Source organism: Cordyceps javanica, chromosome 3 (genome assembly GCF_051103115.1).
Source record: "Cordyceps javanica chromosome 3, complete sequence".
Lineage (NCBI taxonomy): Eukaryota > Fungi > Ascomycota > Sordariomycetes > Hypocreales > Cordycipitaceae > Cordyceps > Cordyceps javanica.
Window position 1 is genome coordinate 1,935,753 of NC_139297.1, and position 21,717 is coordinate 1,957,469.

Here is a 21,717-nt window from a genome sequence, read left to right on the forward strand (position 1 = left end):
ACGGCCTTTCTCTGGGTTTTCAAGGTCATTTTTGATCTGGTAATATGGGAGAACGCAATATCATGATGCAATGCTCACGACCTCGGGGTGTGATAGTTAGGCCTGGCAGGACGCTTTCTACGACACAAGAATGCAACGACCTGATTATGAGCCCAATATCAAATGCTTTTCACTTCATAGTCTTCTATGGGTAAGGAGCGTCTTTTCTCAGCGAGTGTTAGATATTGGAGATATAAAAACGATATAGATCGCCTGTATCCTTCGTGCAAAGCAAAGCCGCCTGCGTGGTACTTGGTCCAGGGTAAGCTGTAGGGTGTTGGTTCAAAGGACATCGTGCCGGCCCCGCTACATAGTTGTTCCGGAGCTGTGAGCGAAACGCGCCAAGCTGTGACGGGCTACGCCAATACACTCGAGGCGACTATTCAAGATCTTCATACGACACAGCACAATTGTCGCGATTGGGCTTGCCCACTAGTCGCCCATTCATCTACGTTCTCGCCAAATACTTCTGCCCTCCCCTTTCATTCTTTTAAATACCATGGCGTGAAACACTAGAGAGCCCGGACAAAGACGAATCGCAAACCACAAATCCAACCCACTCTGGTGACGCCTGCAGGCGCACCCGTCGCAACCATGTTCACGTTTTGCTCCCTCCAGGGCGCGCAGTCCGAGTCGCTGGCCTCGCAGTCCCTGCTGGAGCTCGATGGTGGTGTCAAGTTGCTCGTGGATCTCGGGTGGGATGAATCCTTTGACGTGGCCAAGCTCGAGGAACTAGAAAAGTAGGACAGCACTGAGCAGGAGAAACCCAAGCATTCGCTAAACAGGCCACAGACAAGTTCCGACCCTCTCTCTCATTCTCCTCACGCACGCAACCGCCTCCCACCTTGCCGCCTACGCACACTGCTGCAAGAACATTGCGCTCTTCACGCGCATCCCCGTCTACGCGACCCGGCCCGTAATCGACCTCGGTCGCACCCTCACGCAGGATCTCTACTCGTCGACACCCGCCGCAGCCACCACCATCCCCCCCGCTGCGCTCTCCGCGTCAGCCTATGCTTATGCGCAGGCGGCAACGACAGCGCAGAACCTGCTTCTGCAGTCCCCAACACCCGAAGAAATCGCACGCTACTTCTCGCTCATCCAGCCCCTCAAGTACTCGCAACCGCACCAGCCACTGCCCTCGCCCTTTTCGCCGCCCCTCAACGGCCTCACAATCACTGCCTACAATGCCGGCCATACGCTCGGCGGTACTATCTGGCACATCCAGCACGGCCTCGAGTCTATCGTATACGCCGTCGACTGGAACCAGGCCAGGGAGAACGTCTTTGCAGGCGCGGCCTGGCTGGGTGGCGCGGGTGGCGGTGGCGCCCGGGTCATTGAGCAGCTCCGCAAGCCGACGGCGCTGATCTGTAGCAGTCGGGGCGCGGAGCGGAATGCGCAGGCGGGTGGCCGCGCCAAACGCGATGAGCAGCTCCTCGAGACGATCAAGGCGGCCGTTGTGAAGGGCGGTACGGTCTTGATTCCGGTTGACTCGAGCGCACGCGTGCTCGAGATAGCATACCTGCTGGAGCACGCCTGGCGGACAGATTCTACTTCGGCAGATGGCGTGCTGAAAGCGGCTAAGCTTTACTTGGCTGGCCGCAACATGGCGAGCACAATGCGTTACGCACGAAGTATGCTGGAGTGGATGGATGACAGCATTGTACAGGAATTCGAGGCGTTCGCAGAGGGGCAGAAGAAGACGAACGGAACCAGCGATAGAAAGGCCGGCGGTCCGTTTGATTTTAGATTTATGCGACTGCTGGATCGAAAAGCACAGATTGCAAAGCTTCTGACGACAGTCGTGAATAACGGTGAATCGCAAGGGAGTGTGATCCTGGCAAGTGATACAAGTATGGATTGGGGGTTCTCCAAGGATCTGCTTAGAGGCCTGGCGTCCGATGTCAACAACGTTGTGATCCTCACGGATAAGCCTGGTATGGCGCAAGAAAGCGGCCCGTCTATCGCGAGAACACTGTGGAGCCTATGGAAAGAGCGCAAGGATGGTGTTGCGACGGAACGAACGACTGGTGGCGACACTATCGAATATGTGAATACAGGTGGCTACGATTTAGAGATCCAGGATGCCAGACGAGAGCCCTTGGAAGGCGACGAATTGGCGGTATATCAGCAATGGCTCGCCACGCAGCGGCAATTACAGGCTACACAACAAACAGTAGGAGCTGACGGTATGGAGGCGTCTGCCGACGTCGTCGATGACGTGTCATCGGAATCTTCATCAGACTCGGAAGACGAGGACGGTCAGCAACAAGGCAAGGCGCTGAATGTCTCCGCTGCTCTTGGCCAAGCGGGGCGCAAGAACGTAGTTCTCAAGGACGAAGACCTCGGCATTAGTATTTTAATCAAGAAGAAGGGCGTGTACGACTTCGACTCGCGTGGGAAGCGCGGTCGTGAGCGGTCGTTCCCAGTCGCTGTGCGCAGAAAGCGAAACGACGACTTTGGCGAGCTGATCCGCCCCGAAGACTATCTGCGGGCAGAGGAAAAAGAAGAAGACACTGTCGACGGCCCAAACACCGCTGCCGAAGACGAAAACCTCGGCAAGAAGCGCAAGTGGGACGACGTGCAAGGCACTGGTGCCAACAAGAAGCCGCAAATCGGCAGAGGACCTCCTGGCGGTGCCTTTGCGGGCGACGGCGGCGAGGATGGCAACACGACTGGAATGCAAGAAGGCTTTGAGCCCGACGAGCTGGATGCCGCTGAGGATGTGGACGCCGAGGAGCCCGAAGGCCCCTGCAAGCTTGTTCACACAACAGAGACGGTTGCCGTCAACCTGCGCATCGCCTATGTCGACTTTGGTGGCCTGCACGATAAGCGCAGTCTCAACATGCTGATCCCGCTCATTCAACCGCGCAAGCTCATCCTCATCGCAGGCACACGCGAGGAGACGCTGGCCCTGGCGCAAGATTGTCGTGCCATCCTCGGTGCGGACGCCGCGAGCGGCGGCGAAAAGGGCGGCGCAAGCAATGCCGACGTCTACACGCCCGAGGTCGGGGCTATCGTGGACGCTAGCGTCGACACGAGCGCCTGGGTCGTCAAGCTGGCCGACTCACTTGTCAAGAAGCTTAAGTGGCAGAATGTGCGCGGCCTGGGCATCGTCACTGTCTCTGGGCAGCTATTTGCGGCTGCCGCGGCAGCGGTAGGGGCGGGCGACGCAGATGCCGACGAGGACGAGGACGCCGCCAACAAGCGCCAGAAGACGAGCGATACTCTCGCACTGACTACGACGACGCACGCGGCGACAGCGACGACAACGCCGGCCCTGCCAACGCTCGACCTGGTGACGGCCAGCCTGGCTGCGGTAGCGCGCACGGCTGCACAGCCGCTGCACGTCGGCGACCTGCGCCTTGCGGACCTGCGCCGCGCCATGCAGGCGGCCGGCCACGCGGCCGAGTTCCGCGGCGAGGGCATGCTCGTCGTCGACGGCGCCGTCGTCGTGCGCAAGACGGCGGAGGGCCAGATCGAGGTCGAGAGCGTCGGCCTACCCGCGGCGGGGCGGCGCAGTGCGCTGCACGAGGTGAAGAGGGCCATTTACGATAACTTGGCCGTGGTGGCGGGAGCATAAGAAAAACAGGGCCGGACCGGTATGTATTTTTCTGTATCATTACAAAGGGTGCGTGGTGGGCGGGAGTGAATTACGGCCTAGTTGATGTTTAGTACATCTTCTACAGCAATAGCATACTACATCAAATATCAGTCAAACCTAAACAGTCAAGTTACACACACTCGACATTTTCGACATTTGAATTTCATCATGGAAGCAGTAAAACTAAATGCTATACAATGTTTTGGTTTCTCTTCGACCCGGGAGATGACGAAGACTATGTCGCCATCTTTTTTCTCTTCCGTCAAGCCACCAAGCTCTATTACAAGTACAATGAATGAGATGAAAAAAGAAAAAAAGGTTGACATGCCAATGCGTAGTGATATATATAAGTCAAGCGAGCTTCTCCAGGCCAAGAGAGTCGACTCGAACTTCGATAGTGCAAAAAAAAAGAGAGAACAAAAACGCCCAGCAATGCAACGCTTAGCAAAAACGCCATCAAACATGGTTTCTTATCAGCCCTTGTATATGAAGGAAACTCAAGAGGGGGTCTTCATCTGCAGCATCTCGTATTCGCCCTGCCCGTCCCTCCCGCGTCCTTGGCCGCGTCCGCCGTGGACGAAGCCAGTCTCGTCGTTGCCGTCCGGACCGTGACCAGCCTCGAGATCGGCGCGGCCCGCGCTGCCGCCCGGCGGCGGGGAGCTGGCCCTGGCCGCCGAGGAGGCGCCGCCGTCGCCGCCGCCGAGGATGCGACCGCCGAAGAAGACGGGCTGTAGCTCGCGATACCGGCAGCCCCAGGTAGCCAGGCCGACGGCCGCGGCGGACGAGGCCGCCATGGTGAGCCACCACATGGAGTGGCGCGGGAGGGACCGCGTGTAGAGCGTGACGACGACGAGGTGGATGACGTGGACCGTGAGGGCAAAGTCGGGGACGAGCTTGCTGCGAGCGATGAGGATGACAATAGCCACGGCCCTATTTGTTGGTTTACAACAGATTAGTATCATTACTTATCCAAAGGGAGGGAGGGAGGGAGGGAGGAACGAACATGCAAAAGGATCCGTCAAAGAGCCAGATGAACGCCATCAGCCAGCCCTGAGTGTTGTCGCCCCGGACCGATTCCCATCCCAGTAGCAGGTCCACGCCAAACGACTGGCCGGCGACGAGCGACGTGAAGACGATGAGGACGAGCGCGACGGCGTAGAAGATGAGCTGCAGCACGGCAATCTGGGCCGCGGTACGCATGGGCTGCAGCTCGTGGAGGGCGCCGGCCCTGGGTGGTCTGCGTCTGCGCGCCATTCGATTTTGGTCGGGTGATTGGGCTTTTCAGGTAGTTTTCCGAGTCGAGACAGGGCAGTCGCCAAGGTGTCTGTTGGACTGCAAAAAGGTCGCGCGAGGGCAAAAGAAAGCAAGTACCTTAGCGGCAGTGCATTGCTGGAATAAAAAAGTACAAGAGCAAAGAAGAAGAGAGAAGAGAGAGAAAGAGAGAGCAGAGGAAGAGAGAGCTCGAGGTCGTCGGGATAGCAGGGAGGGGAGGGTCGTGGTCTGGCGGACTCGGCGGCGAGTAAGGTCTGCCCAGAAGTATCTGGAAATGCGTAAAGAACAAAGAAAGATGGCAATATAAGCGCTTCCAGTTCAACCGCGAGAATCTGACGCGGAAAGGAAGGGAAAGCGATGTTGACTGTTGCTGGGACGGAAGAGAGAAGAAAGAAAAGAGGTTGCCTGCCAAGTTTGCCGTGCTCGTCGGCACTGGAGATCCAGGAGGTCGGGTGTCAGGCGCGATTAGTGCATCGCTGTCCTGGCTGGTGTAATAGAATGTGCCTAGTCAAGTGTCTCGCTGTCCGGTTTCTGATTCGCCTTTCCGCGCTGTCACGTGGGGTGGCCGCTGTAGGCAGCGAGATGAGGTGACCCACTATCCCGAGTTAACAATATTAATTTAGAAGCATATCCAATATTTGATTATTGGATTATTTCTCTAAAATAATGCGAGAAAAGTTGAACTGAGGGTAAGAGATAGAAGATATATGAAAAACAATTTAGAATACAACTCGAAATAATACTCTATTAACCATAATCGGCGTCTTCCAAGACTTGCTATATATTATTATATAAACTCCAGTCTAGTAGCTCCTTAGGTCCCTACTGGCATAAGTACTCCGTAGCTTAATAAAGTAACTTGCAGCGTCTGGAACGTTGACGGGTAGCTACCCAGTAGGTACCTACTCCTGCCACGTCGAATCCGCACCGTACGTACTTACCGTTTGTGGCTAAAGAGCAAAGACAACTTGGGTGTGGCGCCTGACCGCCCTAAGATTCTGCCGCAGGCCAGACGCCGTAAACCTTCAAACATCCGGTTTATGTAATAATTTGACGACAGTATCGCATATAATCGTCTCATCAATCCATCTCGATACCACGGATTCAAAATAACGAAAAAAAAGCTCACCGGGAAAAGAATAAAGAATAAAGAAAACAAAAAACTCGGGGGTTATTCCAGCGCGAATCCCGGAGGGAAGTGCCAACACAGCACCGGCGAAGCCTTGAATCCTCAAACGACCAACCCTCATTCGCCCAGCAGGCAACACTTTCGACAGAACAAAAGCCAAACCAAACATGGGCTGGCTGCCATTCACCAGCACGACCCGCGGGGACGAGATCCGCAGCGGCGCCGCCATCCCCACGCGCTCCGAGCGCGCCGTGTGCTGGGCCGCGCGCGACGCCTACTTCAGCTGCCTCGACGCGCACGGCATCGTCGACGCCTCCAAGGAGCCCGGCGCGGGCGCCGCGGCGCGGTCGTGCCCGGAGGCGTCGGCCGCCTTTGAGCGGGACTGCGCGGCCGCGTGGGTCAAGTACTTCAAGCAGTGGCGCGTCGCCGACGCGCAGAAGCGCCGGCGCATCGAGCAGCTCCAGGCCGAGGGCGCCGTCGAGGCCGCCGTGACGAGCAGCTTCGCGGGCGGTGGCAGCATCGCGGGCGCCGGCGCCAAGCCGCAGGCGACCAAGGAGGACATTCAGGCCATGCTGGACAAGAAGCGTGGGTAACGAGGACAGAGGATGGTGCGGGGAATCAAAGGATTACTGGTGCAGAGAGAGAGAGAGAGAGAGAGAGAGAGAGAGGTGCGCGGTATATGGCGGGCACCTGTATGACCATGGACGAAACAGTCTTGTATATTAGCCAAAGCAAATGTAACAAACAATGCCGAAATCATCTCACTCAAATTCATAAACAATATCAAGTCACTCTGCTATTATACGACGAACTGGTATACCATTAATGTAGTTTTTGCCTCATATAGATCGCGACACAGCTGGAAAGAATGGGAGCGTGATGTTACGTTGTAAACTATCTATATTTAGTCTTTTCTCTTTCCCAAACGACAAGGCATTCTTCGACGGCTAATCCGCATCACACAAGACAATGCAAAAAGGAAAAGAAAAGAAAAAACCCTCAAGATCAAATGCTAATTGTGCCGTAGAAACATGTTATTTTTTTGCTCGATTAAACCAAGTAACAGAGAAAAAAAAAGAATGAAAATGAAAGAGAAAAAAAAGGTACAGGTAGTAGAAACTACTCGCAATGCAATGGTGGTATCATCCATGTCTCTTTGGGCAACAGAAGAGAGAAAGAAAAAGGGGAAACGATAGAGTATGGGCAGTAACAAAAACGGACGCAAAACCATAATATAGAGTCCGGTGAAAACACAAAATCAATCTCGCTCAACAATGATAGTCCTTGGCTACCGACGAGCGGCCGATGACACCCGGTCGCTCACAGTAGTGCACAAGTCGGCCAAGGTAAGAATATCGACACAGGTTCCCCGAAATGCGGCTTCCTTCATCTTTTGTAACTCTTTCGTCATGCAAAAATAACAGCTCTCGTATATTGGTGTGCCGAGCCACCCGTCATCGGTCAGAAGTACTGCGCCGGTCGCAGAAACAGGGATCGGAATGGGTTGAGAACCTATGCCACCCCGTTGCTTTGATCCGCTGCTTCTTTGGGTAGAGGAGGAAGCTTCTTGTCCAAACTTCCGCGGCTATATGAGCGCGCTCGGCCGACATCTTCGATGCCGTCGTCCTTGGATGGTGGCGGAGGAGCTGCTCGTGTCGGAGCCGGCATGCTATCGCGACCATCGTGGTTGCCCATGTCGTCGCGGCTGCCTTCGCCGAGCTCTTCCACCACAGGCAGAATGGGGTCGTGTTGGGCTGAGTTGCGGTTTTCGGCTGGTACAGACAGGGTCTTGATCGTTCGCTCTGGAGGATGTGTCTCAGAGCTAGACCTCTTTTCTGCCTCCCTTGTCGCCATGTCTACCGTATCCTTGGGCTCTTGGTGTTGGGGAGCACCGGGTGGTACCGGAGGAAGATGGGTTGGCATGGGCGGAATTGAGTGCTTATGCTTTCCGCCTCGCGTTTCGCCCGACTGACGCGCCTCCATGGCTTCCTGCTCGCGTCGAATTTCTTCCCGCTGCGCCTCTTCATTGGACATGGTAATCCCCTCAACAAAATTGTAGAAGCGATCGCCGTACTGGTCTGGCGGCAGGGCCGAGATCTGGGTCCTGTCGCTGGAGAGGCCCTTCCAAAAATGCTCAATCTTCTTGATTATACCGTAGTGGGTAAGGCAATCAATGACACCGAGGTAGTAGATCTCGTCAGCGGGATCGTTGTTCTCGTGAGTGGCCTGGAAGCCACCGTCGTCCTGGTTGAATACAAACCCTGGGCGACTATGGCTTACGCCAAGCTCGTCGGGCATATTGTCAATAGCCTGACCCATCGGAACGGGACGCTCTTGTCGAATCATCTGGCGCAGCTCGCGGGCCTTGCGGGCCGTCTCGAGCTTGGATGGCGTCCGGTGCAGCCCCGTTGACGGCTCATCCTCTGTCGATTTGTCGCGACCCGGGTTGAAGACCTGCAGTGTCTTGCCACGCAGGTTTTCATCGTTGCCACGAGACACGTCATGGATTCCAACAAGCAGAGAGTAATCCATGATCTGAAGGCGCTTCAGTAGCACTACGTCGGCACGCAGCTGCTCCAAAAACAACCTCTTCTTCTGAATGCCTAGTTCAAGGTGTCGCTTCCTGCGCAGCCAGTTGAGGTCTTTCATCGTAGCTCTGGGATTCTGCTCCAAATCCTCTTCTTTATAATTCCGTCCAACTGTCGATCCCTTCAAATCGAAGGTTGTATGAATATCACGATGCGGCGGAAAGAGGTTGTTCATGACGACAAAGTGAATCTTCTTGCCATAGGGCATCTTGACGCGGTGCAATCCGTAAAACTGGGAGAGGAGAGTGTTGGGGTTTTGCTGAACGTGGGTATAGTAATCCTTAAGGATTTTCCTCAAAAATTTATGTTCCGAGTGATGAATCGTTTTAATGATGTACTTGTAGTCTCTAGAAAAGTAAAAGAAGCTGCCGCTCTTGCCAGGTGAGCCCAGCTCCGACAAGATGTACTTGCCGGTGAGCGACATGAGGTAGTCGGCTGGGTCGAGACGAAAGAGGGCGCGCAGGCGCCGGAATACCCACGGGGCGTAATCTTTGAATTTGAAATCATACTTGGCCGAGGGTACTAGCTCGTTTCCGGTGCTGGTCGAGGTTAGTGTCCTGCAGGCAGTGGTGCACGGGAAAATACGCACATATCGAAAGTCGACTTTTGCTTGGCTTCAAAGTCAGCGTCTGTAAGCTCGCGGTCGAGCTTTGCGTTTGTTCTGGAAACAGAGACGCGAATTCCAGTCAACATGTTGTAGGCCGTGACCCAATTGGCATGGCTCTCGTCAACCTTTGTGCCGACGAGGACGCGGTCGTCATCTTCCTCTTCCTTGCGCCTACGCTTGCTAGCTCGCTTCTGGCGAATGGCTTCGGCCCACCTAGCGGCGTCCTCGTCCGGAGCTACCTCGTCGCGGGGCATGTCGGATATTCCTGAACGGGTCGCTCTACGAGTCAAGTTCATGGAGGCACGTCGTGCTCCGGACATGGCAGATGTTGGGGAGAATCTGCCAGTCGCCAACGTTGCGTCCTGCCCATCTTTAGAGGGCCGACCGGTTTTGGGAACCTCGAGCGTATGCCGTTGCTTCAGAGCTGGTGCTTGAGCGGGCGGAAGTAGATGTCCGGAGGGAGATGAATTTAACGAGGTATTACCAGGTTGGTAGGCGGGAGGCGAAGAGAAGCGATGCCCAGCAGGCTTTGGAGAAACTGGCTCAGCACTTTGGCTCACATCGGTGAGGCTCGGCGAAGGGACTGGCGGTTGAGCAAAATCCTTTTCAACGGGTATGGGAGATAGTTCATTGTGGTTTGGCGTGGCTGTTGAAGCGAGGTTCGGAGGGTTTGGTGGCTGGTGAAGGGGAGCGGAGGGTATTTGCGTCGATTGCTCGGCGGAGCCATGTTGGGGGAGATGGCCATTCTGCGCATGTAATTGAGGCGCGGACCTGTCAGGCAGGGAAACTTTACCATTCGCAAGACCATTGTAAAAGGCCGGGTGGGTGTCGCGAGCGTCATCGTTGGTGCAAGAGTTCATGCTCGTTGGCCGAGTACCATTGCCATTTTCGTTGAGCATCATGGCACGCGGGCCAGAATCATCAGAGTCGTGCGTGGAAATCAACGAGCTCTCATCGAAGCTCTCGGGGGTACGGTCAGGCCTCGGTTGGTCGAGGACATGGGTATGGGGTGCGATCTTGCCGGAAGCAAGTGAAAACTTGTCGTGGTGGCTGAGCTCGAGAAAGTCGAGATGGGGAGAATCTACCGGCACGTTGTCGTCCGTGAGATATGAGGGCATTTCGGCAGAGACCCAATGCCGTGGACAGGCGATGCTTTGGGTGGTAGATGCTGCTGTGTGGCCAGCTGTGCTGCCGGTAATGCTATGCTATATCGAGGCAGCCAGACAGGGCCTTTCGGAGATGACGGCGCCAGGTTCGGGCAGGCCCAAGGCAGGCTCAGAGTTTGGAGGTTGAATGACACGGCGGCGAGCTGACGAAAATGGGAGTCGAGAATTGGTGCGACGTGAGGCTGCTCGTCAAGGCAAGCCGCGGCGACGGCCGGGGTGGATGGCGGTGATGATACGAGGCAATGCGCACAGGTCAGGCATGTACGGTCGGAGCGGACACAGGAGACGAGACCGGGGAGAGTGGCACGAGGCTCGGCCTCATAAAGGGGAGCTCGGTCGATACGGATGCTGCAGCTGCGGTGAGAGAAGTCGACGAGGATGAGTGTGCGGATGACGATGCTGGCGGCCAGGAGGAAGGGGGGGGGGGTTTTCCGATGGCGAGTGAGACTTTTGCGAAGATGGAGAGGAAGAGACGGCAAACATTGAACGAAGCGTTGCGTTGGGCGGCGAAAATGGCCAAACAGGGCGGCGCAGGCGGAGCCACAACTAGGTACAGGTAGGCACTAACAGACAATGGGTCAGGTAGTTTACAAGGAGACAACAGGGTGCAGCAGTGCTGTCTCGCCCATACAGGCGGTACCTCAGACCGCCAACCAAGGCCGTTTGGCTGCTACGACGACCCTTCTCCACCTGTGGCGGAGCCACGGGGCGCTGTTGTTGGCCGCCAGCCCGACGCCGCGGATGACCGGCCCAGGAACGAGGGACAGACAGCCAAGAAGTCCCAACGTACTGACTTGAGTAAGCAGAACAAAAAAAAAAAGAATATGTATATAAAGATAAAAAGACTGGAATTCCAGACGCCGGATGCCAGCGCCGAGGCCAGCAGTCACAGCTATTTAAATGCTCTCCTACATACAATATCACAGCCATTGGTCCAAGCACGCTACTGGCGGGTGAGCCCTCAGCCAAGCCCCCGGCCATGACCCGAGGGCAGACGCGCTCGCCATCAGACCAACAAGATGTTTTATTTTTTGCGGATCTGACAATCGTACGAGCTTCACCGTATCTATGCAGCTGCTTCATGATGCAGCGCGCCGAGAAGTTTGGCTTGCATGTCCGTCAATTCTGAGCAAAGTAATCTGTAATCTGTACAGATTACATGCTGAGTAGTTCTGCGTTCTGATACTGATACTCAGTACCGAGTACTGACGTGGGAACCCAGTGAGGTATCCGTACAATATGGCACTGATCGCCATTTCCTTGCTGGGCCTCCACCAGCCACAAACACGCTGTTTTGTTTATTTATAGGGGCAGCGGGGCTCGTCCTGGCCAGTGGCTCCTGATGCCACCCAGCGGAGGCGCTGCTCGAATCCGACGCTGACTTTGCACCCAGAATGCCAGACTACCAGATACTTGGCCGCTCATCCGTGGACCGTAACCCAGTTGCCAAGCAGGTAAAGGCAATAAAGCTAGTGTCCTATACTATAATACGTGACGTACATCACATTTCCTCAATCCAACGCTCTCGTTCCTCCTGCGCGTATTTCCGTCATCTACTGATACCGCAGCCACACACATCCTGACGGAAACCCCCCCCACAGGCATTCACAATTGAACCGCCACGGCCTGCCTGCTCTGCTTGACCCGTGTCACTGTCTGTGGCTGGCTGCCCCCCTTACAGTCATATTGCCAATAGCAACCAGCAGGCATTCATCTCTTGATACGACTCGCCATGGGCCCCCTGATCCTGGCTCCCCAGCGCCACGGCTCTTCAGCTCCAGATGCCGCGTCTGCTTACGGGCATAACTAGCAATGTGACCCCTGAGATGCTCGAGTACGAACGCAGCCCTCATCCATGTCCCGAGAGAAGCAAAGCGGCAAGAGGATCAGGGGAGGCAAGGGAAGGTCAGAAGGTGAGAAGGCAAAAGAATCGAAAAATCCAAACATATAAAAGTCACAGCGTAACGCCAGGCATTACCGACACCAAGGCACAGGTCGTCGACGGCTGTGCACCACAAGTCTCAGATCATAGCTGCACTGTTTAGCAGTGTCGTCACCGAAGAATGTGACGCTGCTCCTACGGCTCCTCCCGCTACCTACTAGGTACTCCGTAGTTAGCGGCACTTTCGCCCAGTACCACAATAATACGCTATGCATGGACACTACCTGACAACATATGCAGACCAGTATGGTAACTCACACATGCCTGATGCACCATCTGTTACAACCGCCCTTGCGTCCATCATGTTGCATCCCGATCGATTCAACTGCATTCGGCTGATCCGCCCCCAACCCGTCACTCAGACATCGCACCGTAGATGCCGCGGATCGCCCGGTTTCTGACATGGCTGCGCTGAATTATCGTCCCAAGTTTCCCGGTAACATAATCTTTGGGCTCGTCTTCCTAGATTGCGGCTTGGTGACCTGCCTGGTATTTCGTCGACTCAGTAGACTTTGCAGCCAGTGATGCCAAGCAGTCCAATCACCAATGCGTGCCAGTCGCCATTACTACCATTGCGAAAGGGGAACAGGCGACCGCAAATTAAAGCTGCGTTTATTATCGGATGAAATCACCAACTATAAGACCATTTTGAATTCCGGGTCCCTATCATCCCCAGAACCTATGAAATCGTTGTATTTACCTTGTGACTTGCCACGATTAATCCTGGCACACCATAAGATGTTGAAGAGAACACTGCGTGACATGAGTAAACGAGGGGAACCAAAATACAGCTACAAGCTTGGTACATACGCAAACCAGGCATAGCATAACAGTCCGAGAATAACTGTATGCCCGCCATGATAGTAAGGCCCTTGAGAGTCCGGGTAAACGAAAGCTATGAGCAGCGGTCAGTCACCGAGTTCGTCAGCCGTCCCATGGGAGAAACTCCATACTGGCAACGAAGCCGCCGGCATTAGCAACGGCAAGCTGCAATCCCGATGTTGTAGCACGCTTGTAATGGCCGGCTGAGTTGTTGGCGTTCCAGACTAGCACTGGCGGCACCGCGCAGTACATGCCCAAAGCCATCAAGCACGTCATGGCAAAACGGGTTTCCGGCTGTTTGACGTTTGCAATGACAGCGTAGCCTACAATCGCGATGGGGATGACGCAGAGTATGATGATGCCTCTGACTTTGAGGCGATCTGATACGAGCGCAACTAAGACTAGGTGGTTGCCAAGTTCGCGGATCAACAAGCCATCCCAAATTTTCATCCATGTCACACACTCACCTGTAAACGGTGTGGCTATAGCAAAAGGGATGACGGACCAAAGTTGGACCTGGTTCGCACTGCCTGCTATTCCTATTTCCATGATAATCGTGGGTAGCTTGTCATTGTCAGTCTAGATTATGACGGTGGAGGACATGGAGGTGGCAACGTACAAACAAGCCAAACGAATACAAACCGGCGAGAATTGCAAGATAGGACGTGCTGTTGAGCCAGACTTGGACGTTGAAGATACCACGGCGGACTTCAGACCATTGAAAGGTCTCTTCCCGCTCAAGAGCACGACTAGGAAACACATCAGTATCCCGCGAGAAAAAGATCAGGCTCAAGTTACCTAAATCGACCGCCTTCATCCTGTTCCAATCGGTCTACCGCCCACTGCTGCTCTTCTTTGGTCAGGAAAGGAGCTTCTTGCAGCGAATTTGGCAGACCAATGTAGGAAGCAGCAGCGACGATGACAGTCTACCGCATATTAGCAAAGAATAAGCGTGGCGTGTGTTTTTGGGGCGGAGCATCCTACAATAATTCCTTCCATGATAAAGATCCAGCGCCACCCTTCTAAGCCACCACGAGGGCCGACTGCAGAGAGTCCACGAGCAAGCAACCCACCAAAGGCACCCGAAAGGGAGCCACCGGTGTAGAAAACCCCAATGCGAACAGCGAGCTCCCCGCGTGTGTACATGCTAGACAGGTACAAGACAATACCGGGGAAGAGGCCGCCCTCGAAAATGCCCAGCACGGCTCGCAAGATCATAAAGTCTTTGTAGTCGCGCATGAAGCCGATACCGATGGTTATCATTCCCCAGGCAAACGTCAAAAATGGTAACCATATCTTGGGAGAAGCTTTTTTGATAACGAGGTTGCTGGGAACTTCACTGCAAGCAAAAAGAGTCAATAGTGAGGTGGTTTGGCCAATTACGAAATGACTGACCTGGCAATGTAGCAGGCGTAATAGATGGCAAGGCCATTGCGATATTGGGAAGAGTTAATATGAATGTCTTTCTCCAGCCCAATGATTTTCGCGTTGCCGACATTTGTCCTGTCAAGAAATGAACAGAGAAAGAGTAATGCCACAAGTGGCAAGACTCTTGGGCGACGTCAGTAAAATAAAAACGGCCATAAGACGGAACAGATCTAGCTGCGTATCATACCGTGTGTCCGTTTTGAAGAGGACCTTTCCTGTAAGGCTATGCCGGCTTCGAGGCGTTGGGATGCTATCATGGTCGGCTGAGCCTACATCCGAGTCGTGCGCCATCTTGATTCCAATACCCGGCAATTGTCGACCGTCTACTGTGAGCAGTATCTATGGCAGGGTATCTATGTGATTTTGGAGGCTAAATACGTGGGAGCCATCAGATAAATATCACGCGAGATGCTGGAGTGAAGGGAGAAGTGATACTGTGGCAGGTGGCGGAGGACCAGCAGGCGAGATCTGTCGAGAGGGGGCCAAGCCAGCTATCTGTTGGGAAACTGATTCATCTGGCTAGCCTGTATACCACTGCGCGCTCGGCTATGATGGAAAAAGATCGCTGATAGGCTGTCTGATGGGGAGCCTTGAAAGAGGAGTTTATAGTTGTGCCTGTAGAGTCTAGTGCGCAACTCCGACGTCTTGTTTAGTGACAAAACTAGCCCTTCCGACTAATAAGTCTCCGATGTTCCATCCACCAGCGGACGCTTGTACCAGCAGAGGAGTGAGGGTATATCATGAGGCGGAATATCGTTTCCTCTCGTCCTTCCGTTAGGTCAATGTTGGTTTCTGGCCATCTGCGTCAAAAACATGATGACATTCGGCTCTACTGCTTGGGATGACAGGGGGCCCATCTCACTAGACTGATACGATTGCGGGGAAGGGCTTGGCTCAGGGCGGAGGAGCGGCCCGGCATTGGATATTAAAGACTTGAAGAAGAACAAGGGAACATTGCGGATCGCATAAATAGACGGTTATGAAATCGATCCTGTGATGTGAGGCTAGCTTCAGACGGAAAGTGCCGTTCGGCAGGCGCGTTGCTTGGCCACTTACCACGCTCACTTGCGTTGGTACTGCTTGATGCAAGAATAAACATCTACGAAGAATGCCATACAAAATATGATTTACCAGAATTGCAATAATTCACGATAGTATTATCCCACGTCTCGATCGCATACCTTAAGGCCCTGAAAAGCATCGATATCCATCATAGAAAAATGCCTCTAGAGGACAGCACACAGTCAGCACCAAAAACTACTTGTCCGAGCGAAAGCAACTCTTTTGCCGAATCGGCCAGAGAGGAGACACAATCAGAAGTTGGAGTGGAGGCGGTCAAAGAATCCGGGTTGTACCGTTTCATCGAGATAGAGAGATATCCAGATCACAGTGGCAGCAACGAAGCGAGTCCTCGGCCCTCGCTCCAATCTACAGCGGAGATGTACAGCCGATCTCTAAACGACGTATCTAGCTTCATGAACCAAAGCATAGCCAAGGATCAAGACAACCGGGTATGGTCGCTCACTATATGCAGCTGGGGTCTACTCTGAAATCGGTTGTACTGACCATTGGGAGCCGACACAGAGCGAGATCCTGCGCGTGCGGAAGCGTCGGCAGCCACGATCCCAGCCCCTGACACCACCGAGCTTGAGACACCGATTGCTGAAAAAGATCAGACCCAGGCGTCCTTGGGAAACATCTCACAGTCATGGTCAAAACTGTGCCGCAAATAAAGCCGCGTCAGTGGGCCAATTGCGACGCTGGGATCGTGACTCAACCCAAATTCACACTTCATCTGACGACGAGGATGCCGAAAGCCGTTCAGATACTGCCAAGAGACGACGTTCCTCGAATGAAAAAGATCAGGCATCTGCCATGGTGACGAGTGATACACCCTCTGGCGAATGAGAAAGACTACCATTGGTGGGCGAGGACGGTCCCGCTGCAGGTAGTCTCGCGCCGCATCAAGCCAACTGTTGAACCATGACCCGAACCATGCTCCTTTGTTTGAATAGTTCATTAGATCAACCATATTTATCAGAATCAGTTACCTTCATAATTCTCTCAACGCCAATGCTCAAATGGCCGCGTTTCTCAGACTTCGCGATGCCGGAGTAGTTCGGCGTAGTCGAAGGAGTTGACCGTACGGTCGGCGCCGGTCCAACGCCGTACCAGGTAACTCGCACTTCTCGCCGACTCGCCCCGGCGTAGAGTGCCCAGTGAGCGCAGTAATGGCCGTGCTTTAGTGGGGAGCTACAGCGGGTTCCGTCGGATCCACGCCTGGAGGACTGCCTAATGGTGAGGACAGTGGGGAACATCCTGGGGAAGCGACATCGCTATATCGCCTGCTCCCCGACATTGATATTTTACAAAACACAGACTTGCCAACCACTCCTGTCTTGTTCTTTTATTTTTTTCATTCCCATACCCTCTTGTCATTGACCATTGTACGGCAGCCTCGCACGGTCACAATGTTTCGTCCTGTTCTGAGACAAGCTACAAGAAGCCGCTCGGCACTTCGCCCTGCTGCGGTCCGCACTTTCGCCTCGGCATCGGGTCCTACCTTTAACTGGCAGGATCCTCTTGCTTCCAAAAATCTTCTCACAGAGGAGGAAATTGCCATTGCCGAAACAGCGGAGAGGTACTGCCAAGAGCGCATGCTGCCCCGCGTTCTGCGTGAGTTCCAGCCTGGGCTGCGAGCAGCAGTATGCCATTGCATCTCATACTAACCTCGGCGCAAACAGAGGCCTACCGCGATGAACACTACGACCCCAAGATCCTCGAAGAAATGGGTGAGCTCGGTTTACTCGGTGCCACCATCCAGGGCTACGGCTGCGCAGGCGTGTCCAGCGTCGCCAGCGGTCTCATCACCCGCGCGGTGGAGAGGGTGGACAGTGGCTACCGCTCCGGCATGTCGGTACAATCGTCGCTCGTCATGGGCGGTATCAACGAGTTTGGAACGGCAGAGCAAAAAGAGCGCTTCCTCCCCGAAATGGCCAAGGGTAAACTCCTCGGAGCTTTTGGCCTCACGGAGCCCAACCACGGCAGCGACCCTGGCAGCATGGAGGCGGTGGCGCGGCCGCATCCGACCAAGAAAGGCGTCTACCTGTTGAGCGGCGCCAAGACCTGGATCACCAACAGCCCGATTGCAGACGTCCTGATGGTATGGGCCAAGCTTGAGGAGACGGGCAAGATTCGCGGATTTCTGGTCGAGCGCAAGGACTGCCCGGCTGGCACTCTCGCCACCCCATCGATCAAGGACAAGAACGGCCTTCGCGCTTCCATCACCGGCATGATTCAGCTTGATGACTGCCCGGTGCCGGTGGAAAACATGTTTCCCGATATTGAGGGTCTGCGCGGGCCCTTTTCCTGCCTCAACAACGCCCGCTATGGCATTGCGTTTGGCATCATGGGCGCGCTAGAGGACTGCATCGCGCGCGCGCGCACCTATGCCCTGGAGCGCAAGCAATTCAAGGGCAATCCGCTGGCGCGATACCAGCTGATCCAGAAGAAGCTGGCCGACGCCACGACAGACGCCGCGTACGGCACGCTGGCAGCCATCCAGGTCGGCCGCCTCAAGGACGAGGGCAAGGCGACGCCCGAGATGATTAGCATGGTCAAGAGAACCAACTGCGATGCCGCACTACGTAACGCTCGCATTCTACAGGAAATTTTTGGCGGCAACGCTGTGTCGGACGAGTATGGTATCGGTCGACACGTGGCGAACCTGTTTGTCACGCAGACGTACGAGGGCCAGAGTGATATTCACAGTAAGTGCTCTAAACTGACGACAATCGTACGCGCTTGGCAGAAACTGACATTTCTCTGCAGGCCTTATTCTGGGAAGGGCTATTACAGGCATCCAGGCCTTTGTCTAACGCAACAACTTCCAGGGACTGGTGTCACGCGACTACCACAGCGCGGACAGTGTGATGTCAAGGTCGCCAACGGCTATGGGGGAAGTTGTAATTCTAGAAATGACAGGAATGCATCTACAAAAAACAAGCGTCTATCATGCAATTATAAATACAAATATACAAACCACGAGATCGGTGTAAAGCCGCCAACGAGTGATAGCCGTCCGTCTCGACACAAACAGGTGGAGGCGCTGTTGCTGGTGACTGTATGCGCGCGACAAGTCATGGCAATTGCTCAGCCTCGGTCTGATGTGATCATTGGTCAGCGTATGGGATGAGTGCCTAAGTGGCAAATTTACGAGATTTCTGAGAAACTTTTAGCCATGCGATTCATGGTGAAGGTTCCAGGCAGACCGAGGGAGAGAGGGCGACCGGCCTTACCGAATCGGCAGCCACAAGCGACGCATCGGAATACATGTGGCACTAACATAATATAATGGAGCTCACGCGTAAGAACTGATAGTGTGGACGAACCTGCTCCGCCTGGTTGGAGTAATCCTCCCCCCAAGAACGCCCTTAGTACCTACTTGGGCATTCACTTGGCCACAGCGCGGCGACTAGGCTGGCAGAAAAAAGGCCGACTTTTTCGGGCAGCACTTGCCAGCCCTCCAGGCCATCGATAAGCCCCCGAGGCTCACTGGCCAGCGCAGACTCGCACCGTGACTGGCGCTGGCTGAGGGCCCGCCCCCACCCTGGGCTGCCCTCGTCTTCCTTCTCCTTCCAGCGCGCCGCTGATTACTGTACTCTCCTTCATGGGGCCTGCCCGCCCAAAGACCTTTTTTCCCCTCCAACATTTGACTGACCCAACCACACACAACCCATACAACCATTCGACTTTTGAGCACTCTTCCCAACGCACCGGTCGATCACGAGAGCGTCTGTGTTTCCAGCGCACCTCACCCTTTCCATTTCTCCGCCTTTCTTTCTGCCGTCCTCCACGGCACCTCTGACGTCGTCGTCTGGGTACGTTGTTCTGATTTCTCTCCTCGTGCCGCTCCCCTCCTTGACCGCCCGGCCGCCCGCTAACCGCCGCAACAAACAGCAACGCCTCCGCGAAACCGACAGCCACTTTTCATCAAACCACCCGCCACCACAACAACACACACCGCCAGCCATGGCTCTCAAGCGCATTAACAAGGAACTCGCTGATCTCGGCCGGTAAATATCTTCCTCTTCCTCTCTTTTGATGCTGGTTTCCGTCCTCGGTCGGCCTGTCCGGCGGCCTGCGTAGCGTCATGAGGTCACGTCTTTGTTTGCAGCCCAAGGGACGAGCGAGGTGGGGCTCACCGAAGCGGGGTTCCCTCTGTGAACAATGCTGCGGCATGGCTGTGATGACGGGCTTTCCCGTGAGACGACTTGCTCTAGACGAAACGCAGGCCGTCTGACGACGGTTCGTCTTTTTACGTGATTTTTCTTTTACTAACATTCGCTGAAGAGACCCGCCGTCTTCGTGCTCGGCCGGCCCTGTTGGTGAAGATTTGGTATGTCCACTCTCTTTGAACCATTGCGGCGGCGCAGTCCATCCGGGTTGGCTAGCCGCTATCTGATGGTGGCTGCCATGAGTATACCGGAATGTTCCTGCTGACTCTTTGTTGAATAGTTCCACTGGCAAGCTACTATCATGGGCCCTGTAAGTTACAACTGGCAGCAGGCATGCCGTGGTGGCTAGTCCAGCCACGAGCCGCGGTGTTGCGCCCTGTACATGCGCAATTTCAATACTAACTACGGATTTTAGAGCGACTCACCCTACTCTGGCGGCGTTTTCTTCCTCGGCATCCATTTTCCTACCGACTACCCGTTTAAGCCTCCCAAGGTGAACTTTACGACTCGCATTTACCACCCCAACATCAACTCGAACGGCAGCATTTGTCTAGACATTTTGCGAGACCAGTGGAGCCCGGCGTTGACAATCTCCAAAGGTTTGTGCATGCACAGACAGACCTCGCAACGAGGTACACTATCGTGAGGACGAACGCTGACAAGTTCTAGTTCTTCTGTCCATCTGCTCGATGCTGACAGACCCCAACCCCGACGACCCTCTTGTTCCAGAGATTGCGCACGTCTACAAGACCGACAGACCACGATATGAGGCCACTGCCCGTGAGTGGACACGCAAGTACGCTGTCTAAACGGGTGTATTTTAGTGCTGGAGAGAAGAGCTGGGTGCGGTGTGGGAGGAGAGATGTTGCGCGTGGTGATTTTGTCTTCTGTTACACTATACCAGCATAGGATACCAAGCGAGTGATTGCTCAGCGGCACAATTGGGATATGGCTGAATCACGGGCTGTGAATCCGGTGACTGCCCCAAAGTGCCGTTGCAGCCAGCTCCACGCGGTTGGAGTTGGATCAGAGCAAGCTGATGGGCAAGTTCGAGGGCATCGGGACAGCGAAAGTCAAGCTGTGTGGTCTGAAGCAGATATGGCAATCATCACAGGGATACACGACCGCTGGGTCTTTGCATTTTCAGGTTGCAATCTTGTTCTTGGCATGCAGATTCAGGCAGCATATTTCATCATTTGTCTCGGAACATTCGGAGTCTATCTTGGTGCAAACAACAGTGACGTGACGACGACGGCGAAGGAACGAGTATGAGACTGGCACGGGCCGACCGGCAGTTTACAATGCTTGTTGGTGTGATGACGGCGAAGGGGCGAATATGAGACTGGCACGGGCCGGCCGACAGTCTACAATGCTCGTTGGTGTGCAGCCGAGGATATGGGCAACGTAAGCATGTTGAAGATTATCGTAGATACAGTGACGAGTGAATGGAAACAAGCTGGGGTTGTAGTGGACGGGAAACAGGCGTGTCGAAGTGTAGCCAAGTCGAACATGCTGGGCAATGGGCTGAGAGCGGTTATCACGGCAATAGACTGGATTTTCGAAACAATGACGAATTGATTGCGATATCCAACAAGTCGGGAGAAGAAGGGGAAAGGGGAAATATGAAGAGACTTATCTCAGGTTTGCTAGCACCATCGTTATCCAGATCTGCACGGGATCCGACCGCGTTTTTAACCCGCGGTGGGAGAGTCCGTCATTGGACTTTTCAGGGTAGCAAGCAGGAAGTAGATGCGAGTACGTAGTAAGTATGAGACTAGACTTTCTCTTTTTCTCTTTTCTTTTTTTCTTTTCTTTTTTTTTTGCAAGTCGAACACAGCATGAGATGCCTCAGATTTTGGGACGAAACAGAAACGGAAATGTTT

General features: G+C 54.4%; 7 protein-coding genes across 7 annotated transcripts; 4 read left to right on the forward strand and 3 right to left on the reverse strand.

Moving 5' to 3' along the window:
• Positions 1–633: 633 nt before the first annotated feature.
• On the forward strand, positions 634–3,622 carry V2A60_004787 (cleavage polyadenylation factor subunit CFT2; the record flags this gene model as incomplete). Its single annotated transcript, XM_083256101.1, has 2 exons — positions 634–779; positions 832–3,622. 2 exons carry the CDS (start codon positions 634–636, stop codon positions 3,620–3,622), a joined length of 2,937 nt encoding a protein of 978 aa, XP_083112227.1.
• A 518-nt stretch (positions 3,623–4,140) lies between these two features.
• V2A60_004788 (integral membrane protein S linking to the trans Golgi network-domain-containing protein) lies at positions 4,141–4,897 on the reverse strand (the record flags this gene model as incomplete). The annotated part of the gene is made up of 2 exons (XM_083256102.1): positions 4,141–4,573; positions 4,647–4,897. The coding sequence occupies 2 exons, from the start codon at positions 4,895–4,897 to the stop codon at positions 4,141–4,143; spliced, it is 684 nt and encodes a 227-aa protein (XP_083112228.1).
• A 1,314-nt stretch (positions 4,898–6,211) lies between these two features.
• V2A60_004789 (cytochrome oxidase c subunit VIb-domain-containing protein) lies at positions 6,212–6,637 on the forward strand (the record flags this gene model as incomplete). Its single annotated transcript, XM_083256103.1, has 1 exon — positions 6,212–6,637. One exon carries the CDS (start codon positions 6,212–6,214, stop codon positions 6,635–6,637), a length of 426 nt encoding a protein of 141 aa, XP_083112229.1.
• Positions 6,638–7,556: 919 nt separating this feature from the next.
• V2A60_004790 (1-phosphatidylinositol-4-phosphate 5-kinase) lies at positions 7,557–10,357 on the reverse strand (the record flags this gene model as incomplete). Its single annotated transcript, XM_083256104.1, has 2 exons — positions 7,557–9,171; positions 9,222–10,357. The coding sequence occupies 2 exons, from the start codon at positions 10,355–10,357 to the stop codon at positions 7,557–7,559; spliced, it is 2,751 nt and encodes a 916-aa protein (XP_083112230.1).
• A 2,625-nt stretch (positions 10,358–12,982) lies between these two features.
• On the reverse strand, positions 12,983–14,888 carry V2A60_004791 (major facilitator superfamily domain-containing protein; the record flags this gene model as incomplete). The annotated part of the gene is made up of 9 exons (XM_083256105.1): positions 12,983–13,100; positions 13,158–13,242; positions 13,301–13,564; positions 13,637–13,733; positions 13,789–13,918; positions 13,968–14,095; positions 14,154–14,508; positions 14,565–14,720; positions 14,785–14,888. The coding sequence occupies 9 exons, from the start codon at positions 14,886–14,888 to the stop codon at positions 12,983–12,985; spliced, it is 1,437 nt and encodes a 478-aa protein (XP_083112231.1).
• Positions 14,889–17,068: 2,180 nt separating this feature from the next.
• V2A60_004792 (acyl-CoA dehydrogenase/oxidase) lies at positions 17,069–18,475 on the forward strand (the record flags this gene model as incomplete). The annotated part of the gene is made up of 3 exons (XM_083256106.1): positions 17,069–17,273; positions 17,342–18,367; positions 18,429–18,475. The coding sequence occupies 3 exons, from the start codon at positions 17,069–17,071 to the stop codon at positions 18,473–18,475; spliced, it is 1,278 nt and encodes a 425-aa protein (XP_083112232.1).
• Positions 18,476–19,628: 1,153 nt separating this feature from the next.
• Positions 19,629–20,643, forward strand: V2A60_004793 (ubiquitin-conjugating enzyme/RWD-like protein; the record flags this gene model as incomplete). Its single annotated transcript, XM_083256107.1, has 5 exons — positions 19,629–19,672; positions 19,950–19,995; positions 20,115–20,144; positions 20,250–20,433; positions 20,504–20,643. 5 exons carry the CDS (start codon positions 19,629–19,631, stop codon positions 20,641–20,643), a joined length of 444 nt encoding a protein of 147 aa, XP_083112233.1.
• Positions 20,644–21,717: the final 1,074 nt, after the last annotated feature.